The following is a 10,934-nucleotide window of genomic DNA, read 5'->3' as shown; positions in this document are numbered from 1 at the left end:
AGCTTATTCTTGTTCTAAGATATCACTTGTTCCTCAACTTGATGAATATGATGATCCGTGACACTCATCATCATTCTCACCTATGAATGTGTGCCTGACAACCACCTCCGTTCTACCTTAAATTGAGTGGATATCTCTTGGATTCCTTAATCAAAATCTTCGTGGTATAAGGTAGAATTGATGGCGGCATTCTTGAGAATCCGAAAGGTCTAAACCTTATCTGTGATATTCTGAGTAGGATTCAAGGATTGAATGACTGTGACGAGCTTCAAACTCGCGATTGTGGGGCGTTAGTGACAGACGCAAAAGAATCACTGGATTCTATTCCGACATGATCGAGAACCGACAGATGAATAGCCGTGCTGTAATAGAGCGCGTTGAACATTTTCACTGAGAGGACGGGACTGTAGCCATTGATAACGGTGATGCCCAACATATAGCTTGCCATGTAAAGGAGTAAGAAGGATTGGATGAAGACAGTAGGAAAGATGAGAGATGGAAGGGACAAAGCATCTCCATACACTTATCTGAAATTCTCACCAATGAATTACATAAGTATCTCTATCTTTATTTTATGTTTTATTTATCTTTTAATTATCAATCTTCTATAACCATTTGAATCCGCTTGACTGAGATTTACAAGATGACCATAGCTTGCTTCATACCAACAATCTCCGTGGGATCGACCCTTACTCGCGTAAGGTTTATTACTTGGATGGCCCAGTGCACTTGCTGGTTAGTTGTGCGAAGTTGTGATAAAGAGTTGAGATTGCAATTGAGCGTACCATGTTGATGGCGCCATTGATGATCACAATTTCGTGCACCACTTGTATATATGTATGTTCATAGTTGTTCTTCGCACCTTGTATTTTATATTTTGTCTCTCTTAGAGGTTAATATGGAGAAACAGGGGTCTATTCTGTAGTTAGAGTCGTATTTTGGGTTTTATATGTATGTATGTATGTGTGTGTGTGTGTGTGTGTGTGTGTGTGTGCGTGCGTGCGTGCGTGCGTGCGTGCGTGCGTGCGTGCGTGCGTGCGTGCGTGCGTGCGTGCGTGCGTGCGTGCGTGCGTGCGTGCGTGCGTGCGTGCGTGCGTGCGTGCGTGCGTGCGTGCGTGCGTGCGTGCGTGCGTGCGGTATATATGTGTGTGTGTGTGTGTGTGTGTGTGTGTGTGTTTTAGTCCTTCTTTTCTATCTTGTGTATATCCATTTTACACTTATGCGTATGTGTGTAGTGTGACATCTATTACGCTTTTGTTTAGCTTTTTTTTCAAGACTCCTAGTTATAAATTTTTTTAACTATATATATGTATAGGTCTTTTCTGTTAGAGGTCGTAATACTTCGCCACCTCTGCTTTATAACTTAAGCGTAAGGCTCTGTGTGGTAGGGTGTTACAGTATTCAAAAAAGTAGTCAATGGAAAAGTGACAGAGATCTTGTAAAATTTTGTAAGTTATTGCACTTAGTATTTTATTTTGTTTGACAACAACTCTTTTTCATTTTCTTGGGAATCTTTTTGTTGGTTTAGACTTTATTTTAGCATTAAGAAATTCAAACTTTTCTTGCCTTGAAATATCATAACTGTACGGTTGATAAATCTACATTTCATGGTATTTATTTGCTTTAATTGGCTGGATTTTATTAACTTCTCTTGCATTTATTCACTAAAATAGCATGGATTTATGGATTCTTCCTAAATTGTGTCTAAGAGTGAAAACATGCTTTCTAGGTCCTTAATTTGCTAATTTTAATTTACTTTAATTCCATTTGATGCCTTGATGTGTTTAATGAAGTGATTTCAAGTTTAGAAGGCAATTATGGATTGAAGGAGTGAGGAAACAGCATGTAAAAGTGAAAAATTCATGAGAAAATGAAGTTTGGAGTATTTTACATCCATGCATACGCACAGGAATTGATGCGTACACATGATTGCATTCTTCTACAACCATGCATACGCATGGTCAGGCATGCGTACGCACGAATGCGATCATGTGACTCATTAATGAGAAGACGCTGTGGCGATTTCTGGACCTGCCAAAGACCAATTCAACTCATTTATGAAGCTATTAGTGGCCAAATTCAAGAAGAATAAAGGAGAGAGCAATTATGTTTAGTTTTAGAATATGCTTTAGGTTATATTCTAGAGAGAAGCTCTATCGTCTCTCTATAATTAGGGTAGAGTAGATTTAATTTTATCTTAGATTTAGATTTTAATCTTGTATTGATTTAGTTTTCCTTGCAATTTATTGGTACTACATCTTTTCTCTCTTAATTTTACTTGTTATTTTCTTTATTTTGTTGATTTTATGCTTATGAATTCTTGTTAATCTTGATATCTATTTTGATGTCTTTCGCTTTTGATACTTATTTACCGTTTTTCCAATATTAACACTTATTGTGCTTTAAATATTTATTTACCGTTTTAACGATATTACTGCTTTTTTATGTTGAATGATTCTCAAAGTACTCAGAATAATTTTAACATAATGAAATAAATTGACATTATCCACTACAAGAGAAATGCTAAATATCGTTGAATTTAGCATCAGACGTTAGCGAAAGGTTTATCGGTGGATTTAGTAATAAATTTGTCAGGTAAAAAAGTTACCGTCGGATTCGATTTTTGGACGGTAAATTCACCGGTAATAATTGGAGGAAAAAAATTGGCGTGAACATTATCGGTGGATTTATCTGCCAGTAACCCTAATTAGTGCAATGCTACGTTTTGGTCACTCTCAAAGTGTTATCGGCGAATAAATTTGACAGTAATCTTGCCCTAAATTTGAATCGCGTACCCTCTAACCTACTGCTCTCTCTCTCTCTCTCTCTCTCTCTCCCTCTCCCTCTCTCTCTCCCCCCTCCCTAATGTATCGCGTTGGTAGTTCTGTCGCCAACATTTTTGTCACTCTAGCCACTGCTGCCGCCACTTCTCCTTGTGTCATCGGAGCTACCTTCTTCCTCCCTCCAGGTAGGTTGTCCTCACTCTTATATTTCTACGTTACTTCGCATTGGTTCCTTTGATTTAAAGGTTCCATTTTCGGATTTTCATGGCGATGCGGGTTCTGGGTTTCGTGGTTCTTCCTTCTGCATTGGGTTAGGCGCGTGAAAGAGTAATGTCGAAAGGAGAAGATTGAAACCTGTTGATACCCGCATTATTGAAAATGCTCAGTTGAAATCAACTGTTGAAATTCCTTTTTCTTGCTACCAGGTAACAGAAGCTACCATTTTTAATCCTTTTTATCCTATTGTATATGTATATGTTACTTTTATTGAGGAATTGGGAAGGAAGGACAATGAATTATGGGCAATCAAATCTTGAATGTTAAAGAAAAATAATGAAAAATTTAGCTCAATTGTATTTGAAGTCATGGAAGAAGAGAACACTTGATTATTGACTTATTAGTGGTTTGTAAAATTTTTTATTGAAATAATATGGTGGATTTATTTAAAGAAAAAGTATGTCACAATGTTAGCATTGTACTGCTTGAGTAAAGGGAGTAGAATGAATCTTCATATTTTTATCTTGGTTTGGTTGCTTAAATTCCATCTTTTTCCTATTATACTATAATGTTCGACTTGGATGCTAGATAATACTTATTTACAATTAATATTTATGTTTTTTTGTGTTGTTCATACCATTATACAGCTAATTGGTGTTCCTGATCAAGTTGAGAAAAATGAAATCACTATAGCAGTTATGAGTTTGAAAAATGTAGAAATTAAAGAGCATTATTCCTTGGCTATCATTGTGTCTCGCTTGGTATAGATATGATAATCAATGGGTGTTATTGGGTCTCTATTTTCTTCAAGGTTATATTGCACTCTACTCTTTTTTTTATTATTTTTATTTTTTGAGCTACTTTTTTATTTTGTTAAAGAATTATTGAAAGGTCTGCCTTTTGTGTTACAAACTGCAACTTAAAAAAATAAGAAATAGAAAGGAACAATACTTTTCTAAACACTATGTTGTTCGTATGTGGATAAGCGATTCCACAATATTTTTCTAAGAAACAATTCTTTTTACTAAGATTGGATATGTCATTTATCTTTGTATGTTGGATTTGTTTCATTTAGAATGTGATATGTAAGATCTACATTTGTATTGAGACTTATTTCTTGTTAGAATTGTTATTTAAAATTGTTATTTGAAATTGGATCGGATTATTTAAAAAAAAATTAAAATTTAACTTTACTGACGGATTTATCATGGGTTAAATTTGCCAGTAGTTATTAATTTAATTATTAGTAAATAATATATTACCTTCAAATTTATCGGGGATAGATGGTAAAAATTACTAGTGGAATTTTTCAACGGTAATTAACGGCAGACAAAAAATCAGCTGGTAAATAATTACCATCAAAATTTATGCTATCAGATTTATTCCGAAGCTAAATCTGATGGTAAACAAATTACTGACGGATTCTTTTAGTAAATTCGCTAGTAAATCTGACTATATTTGGCGAATTTCTTGCGTGATAATAAAGTCAAATACAAGTACAAATTAAAATTTGAGAAGGCCTCGTTAAAAATGTAAGTTAAATAAGAAAATAGTGTCTTTATTGTAACACTAAAACTTCATAAGAATAATACCTTTTGAGGTGAACTGCATTCCATGTTCTCGGAACCTCAATACCATCAAGGTTCTCTATCTTGTATTCCCCTTTACCCAAATTTTCTTTAAATGTGAAGGGCCCTTTCTAAGTGGGGGCAAGCTTTTCATGAGTTCCTGAGGTATCGGCATTAGTAGCTTGGAAGTTCCTGTGTCTGACTTTAGTATTATATCCTTTGCAACCCTCTACTTTAATGGTTGCTCAGATGAGTTAGCTGCTAACCTTACTTCATCAATAAGCTTGGGAATCATGCGATCATTCACACTTCTGATCAATATCCTTGGACTAGGCTCTCCATTTTCTACTAGGATTACTGCTTCTTTATCATAAGTAAGCCTGAACGGAGTCTCATCAGTAAAGGATTGAGGTGTTGTGTGAGCACCATAGTACTAACCATAACTCGTTAGCTCATAAACCCAGAGGGTGTGTGTGGTTGGAGGGAATACAAGTATATTCCTAGGAATTTTGAGATGGGAATATCTTATTCCTATGTTTGGTTCAAGATTTAAAAAATTATTCCTGGGTATGTTTTATTCCCTGAAATCAAAATCCAACCCATTTCATTCCCATCTCCTCCTAGTTATCTTTAATTCCAATGAGAATGGAATGTGTATCATAAAGTGAAAAGACCAAAATACCCTTGTTAATTTCACTCCAACCCTTCTTTTTAGATTTTTACTCCTCATTTGATCAGAAACCCAAACCCTAGCAGAGCCCCTCTCCCATCGAAACTAAAACCTAGCCGAGCTTCTTTCCCAAATTCATGGAGGCTCCACCGGCGTCAACACCGTCTCACCACCGATTTGAGTTTGCACGGCCACCCCTCACCTTATTCTAGAAGGAAATTCACTTCAATCGTTCATTCGTGTTCGTGTTCCATCATCGCAGCTCACGTTGGTTCACTGCCATTGTATGCTTGCCGTTGTCGCTGCCGCGCCTCTAGCCGGATCCTCTGCACCACGTGCTCGCGTTTGGTCTCTCTTCTCTGTCTGAGCTCGATTGCTACAATATTTTCTGAGGTTTTCGGTTTCTACTAGTTCATTCAAAATGAGTTTATTTACGTCTTTGAATTGTTTTAATTGATACATCCTAATTCTTTTTTCATGATATATAGATGCTGATTTGTTTTTTCAGTGGCAATATTTGATTATCTCTGTGGTTTGAACTATATTTATTTTGTTTCTCAAATAAATTGCTGAACTATGTGGTTTGAACTTTGTTTTTTTTTTGCTGAAACTCTGATTTGAACTATGTTTATTTTATTTCGCAAATAAATTGAGGATTTTTTTAATTTTTGTGGTGCATATAGTGTTATAGCATATATTAATCTGTAAATTGTTGTGGTGCATATAGTTTCATCTCTTGATCAAAACTTGAAGATCACTTTCTGTTTGTTGTCGTTTTTTTAATCTTATATTATATAATAATTGCTGAATTTTGATCTTTTAAATTTGTTAATGTTTCTTTCTTTGTCTTGTTTTGATGCCTAATATCTTTGTTACTTTGATGTTTCAAGAACATTTGATTAGCCATGGCATTGCCATTAGTTTCATATTGAAAATTGGGTTTCCATGGTGTAAAAGGTTATTGGTTATGGTATTGTTTAGTTTTGCTGGAAGCTTTTATAATTGGCACAACTATTTGTTAATATTTGTTATTTGTCCAAGTTGTAGCATAGCTAAAAGAAAATATAATTATCAGGTAGTAGCAAGTAGTAACTTTTGTTGAATAGAGAGTTTGTACTTACTAAGTTAGTGCTTTGTCTCATGTATCCTGTGTTCTTTATTTTAGAGGTACAAAAAATATACAAAAATATATCATGTATCCTGTGTTATTTAAATTTGTTTTATTTTCAGGTACATATATCTTTGTGTGTGTGCAACTAATAATATACAATTCTACATGCATGCTTACTTGATGCCTTCACAATTCCACCTGTCATTTCCTATCTGCGCTAAATAATACTCATCCACATAAATCCATTTTCTAATTAAGGATATCTTTCAGAATTTAATTAATTTTTTAAATTTTTGTTGTCTAATGTTTATAAGACACTCATTATTAGTTGATTCTTAGTATTAATACAACTCTTTACACAGTAACAAGAAAAAAAGGATGTAATTGTAATTACAATTGTAAGAATTAGCTAGCACTGTAAAAACCATATTAGTAGTAGCTAGCTGCAAGACACATTTCAAGTTGCATAGAGTCCATAATAATAGAGAAGAAAATGATAGCTTCTCTACAATTTTTTCTTACTATCATGCTTGTGAAGTTGCTCTTCTGCATGGCAAAGATAAAGAATATAGTATTAAGTAGTAGTGCTCTAAAATATTGATGAGCTGAGGAATCCAAATAAATAATCTTTAAGTTGTCCTTTTATTTATTTATTTATTTATTTTAATTTGCATGCATCAGGTGTCATGTGCTGATCCTGAAGCCAAGATCCATGACCATGTCACTGGCTCTAAGGTTTGTATGACATGTCATCCATTCCATATTTAATTTGTGTTCTAATAAGTTCTAAGTTCTAAATAATAAGGTACTTAATTGTTAATGTGTTCTAATAACAAATAATGCTTTAATTTCAGGTAGTGAAAAGACCCACTAGAAGGTTTTTACCATTTGTGGGTATGATATATATTCTTCTGTATATATTAGCTATGTTTAATTTAAGTAATATAGACTAACTTATTAGTAACTTAGTATCCCTTTATATTAGACTTTTGCTCTGCCTCTTTAGCCCATTCTATCATTCCATATGCACACCACATATATATCATAAACAACATTTATTTTTCTCTTAATAATTTTATTTTTTAATTCAATTACTATATTATTTTTTAATTCAATTCCTAACCAGAATTTTGTACCAAAGATATGATTATCCTTCCTATATGCTTTTGCCACATTGCTTGTTTAAATTTTTAAATTTTGACTTGCATTTCTTGATCTCATTCCATTTTTATGGACTTTAAATATTTTCAATGTCAGAATCATTTGTAGATGTAACTCGAGACACAGTTTTAACGAAAAGGAATATATACGTATGTGCATATCCTATAACTATTTCTTATACAAACTATATAAATCATCTAATAAAGTCCTTCACTGGCCCTGCTTCAAGCACCTTTAATCTATGCACCTACTTCCTTTGAGTTTTCAGTTATTACTGATATCCTATTCTTGATAATGTGCAATCACTAACCCTTATATAAATTCAATTATTCATTTATGAATGTATATGCTTGACTGTATATATTGGTATTCAGAGTTGTTACTATTAATAGAAACAAAGCCATGGAACTAATCAGATAATTTTATTAATGTTATTGAGATTGTAGTTGAGTGTGTGTTGGTAAATTCAGTTGCAATTGTAGTTTTGAATTACAATTTTAAATCATTAAGTGTTCTTAAATTGAGCTTAATATTTCATAGTATTGTATCAAGTTTTTTGATGTTTCACATTATAATATTTTTAATTTATTCTCTTTTAATTTTGCTTATCATTTTTTTAGTATAAAGTTACTATAATTTTTTGAAAGAGCAAATGAGATGCCCTCTTTTAGTATTCAAGTTATGATAATATAGAAAAGGGAAGTTAAGTGTTGAATGTATATCTCTATGGTCTGATCTCATTATTTAGTTTTGAATTATAATTTATGCAATAAGCTAAATATTTCGAATAAATTTGAAGTATGGCTATTAATTTTATTTTTTAAATAATAGAAAAAATTTACATAGAATAAATAAATAGTTAAGTCTTCTAGCTAAATATTTTAATATTTTTTTTGCAGAATGGATCCTAAACAGAAGATGAAAGTTATTGCCTGCTTGATTTTACATTTCAAATTAATGAATGACCTTATGGTTAAGTTGTTGATGATTTGATATGTTTTGATTATATTGCAATTGAAAAAAAAAGAAAAGAAAATGGAATGATAGTTATAGTAGACAAGTAATAAGAGATGTTAGTGTTGATACAATTATTTATTTTAGTGATCTAGCATGTATAGAAAACACAAGAATAGATAGATATGCCTTTCATACATTGTGTAACATGCTTAAAAGGGTTGAAAAGTTAAAACCAAGTAGGAATATGGGTGTGGAAGAAATGGTTGCCATGTTTTTACATATTATAGCACATGACGTCAAAATTAGAGTAATAAAGAGACAATTTGTGAAATCTGAAGAAATAATTAGTAGGCAGTTTAATGATGTATTGCTTGCTATTTTGATATGTCATAATCTCTTATTGAAGAAATATCAACCATTTAGCCAGGATAAAATGGATGAACGATGGAAATGGTTTAAGGTAATTTATTTTGCTAATGTTATTAAATCTCATATGGTTGGTGTTCTTTAGGATTGAGTTAATTGATCTTTGTTTTGAATTTTAGGATTGCCTAGGAGCCTTAGATGGTACTCATATCAAAGTCAATGTCCTTGAGGCTGATAAGTCTAGATATCATAACAGAAAAGGTGACATAACAACCAATGTGCTTGGAGTGGTTGCTCCCGATATGCAATTTATCTACGTATTGACAGGTTGGGAGGGTTCAGCTGCAGATTATAGGGTATTGCGAGATGCACTATTTCGCAATGGGTTTAGTGTTCCCCAAGATATTTTATTGAGACTTTAATATGTTATCAAAGTAACTATTTGATCTTTCATTAATTTTGTTCAATTGTGTATGTCACACTAGGTCATTATTACTTATGTGATGCTGGATACATGAATTATGAAGGATTTTTTGCACTTTATAGAGGACAAAAATATCATTTGAGTGAGTTTAATCCACATAATTAACCTAGTACAGTCCAAGAATTTTTTAATATGAAACACTCACAAGCTTGAAATGTCATTGAAAGGGCATTTGGAGTATTGAAAGCAAGATGGGAAATTTTAAAGGGAAGGTCATTTTATCCTATTAAAACTCAAGGAAGAATTATAACTGCATGTTGCCTTTTGTATAATCACATTAGAAGAGTGATGGTTGTGGATCCTATTGATGAGATAGTAGATCAAAATATGCTTGGAGTAGATGGGGGGACGATCCACCATATTGAGACGAGCGATGCTTGGGGTAGATGGAGGGATCAACTTGCACAAGAAATGTGGAACCAATGGAGGAGAAGAAATCATACACGATAATTGTGTTCATTTTTCTATGTATGAGGTTGTCTATTTTCATTTTATTGATGTGTTTGCATTCTTGTACAAGAGTTGTGCGTCTGTTAGAAAATTTTAACTTTTTGAGACTTTTTTGTAACTTTAATTTGGATAATAGTAAAGCTTTTTAATACATATGTGGTTAGAATCGTTGAGATTTATTTTATATAAGTTCAATTATGAATTATGAGATGAATTATGAATTATGAAATTTTTGAAAATTTAGATATGTATTTTGTGTTAATTTTAATTAAACATATTTAATATTAGGGGTATTTTAGTAAATTTAAAAAATTTAGAGTCAATAATAATTTAAACTGAAGATATTTATTATTAGGGGTATTTTAGTAAATTTAAAAAAATTTAGAGTCAATAATAATTTAACTAAAGATATTTGATATTCGGGGTATTTTAATAAATTTAAAAAAATTTAGAGTCAATAATACTTTTAACTAAAGATATTTGTTATTAGGAGTATTTTAGTAAATTTAAAAAAAAATTTAGAGTCAATAATAATTTAACTAAACATATTTGTTATTAGGGATATTTTAGTAAAAAATTTAGAGTCAATAATAATTTAACTAAATATATTTGTTATTAGGGATATTTTAGTAAATTTAAAAAAATTAAAATCAATAATAATTTTAACTAAACATATTTGTTATTAGGGGTATTTTAGTAAATTTAAAAAAATTTAGAATCAATAATAATTTTAACTAAAGATATTTGTTATTAGGGGTATTTTAGTAAATTTAAAAAAAATTAGAATCAATAATAAGTTTAACTAAAAATATTTATTATTAGAGGTATTTTAGTAAATTTAAAAAATATTTAACTTTTAGTCATTAATATTTTAATTTGAATGATTAAGAGTAATTTTGACATATTACATAATATGACCAAGATATTTAAACTCAACCAAACAAAAATTTAGTCATTCCTAGGATTATTACATAATATTCCAATGTATTAAATTTTACAACCAAATATGGGAATCATATATTCCAAGTAATCTCATTCATAAGAATATAATGCCTAGGAATGAGATTACTTGGTAATAAAATTTAATCTTTGAACCACACACACCCAAAGATTCATCTAACTTTTTTTTCAACCCTTTCAAAATTACTAGTGCTGGTCGGATCGTCGG

At 31.6% G+C, this 10,934-nt stretch overlaps 1 protein-coding gene across 1 annotated transcript; it reads left to right on the top strand.

The window, feature by feature from the left end:
• The first annotated feature begins 8,734 nt into the window (after window positions 1–8,734).
• On the top strand, window positions 8,735–9,254 carry LOC107493328 (protein ALP1-like). The gene is made up of 2 exons (XM_021125998.2): window positions 8,735–8,926; window positions 9,012–9,254. Exons 1-2 carry the CDS (start codon window positions 8,735–8,737, stop codon window positions 9,252–9,254), a joined length of 435 nt encoding a protein of 144 aa, XP_020981657.2.
• The last annotated feature ends 1,680 nt before the right edge of the window (window positions 9,255–10,934 follow it).

This window comes from Arachis duranensis, chromosome 6, assembly GCF_000817695.3.
Source record: "Arachis duranensis cultivar V14167 chromosome 6, aradu.V14167.gnm2.J7QH, whole genome shotgun sequence".
NCBI lineage: Eukaryota > Viridiplantae > Streptophyta > Magnoliopsida > Fabales > Fabaceae > Arachis > Arachis duranensis.
Note: the sequence above shows the minus strand (reverse complement) of the source record. Positions and strands in the feature narration are given on the sequence as shown.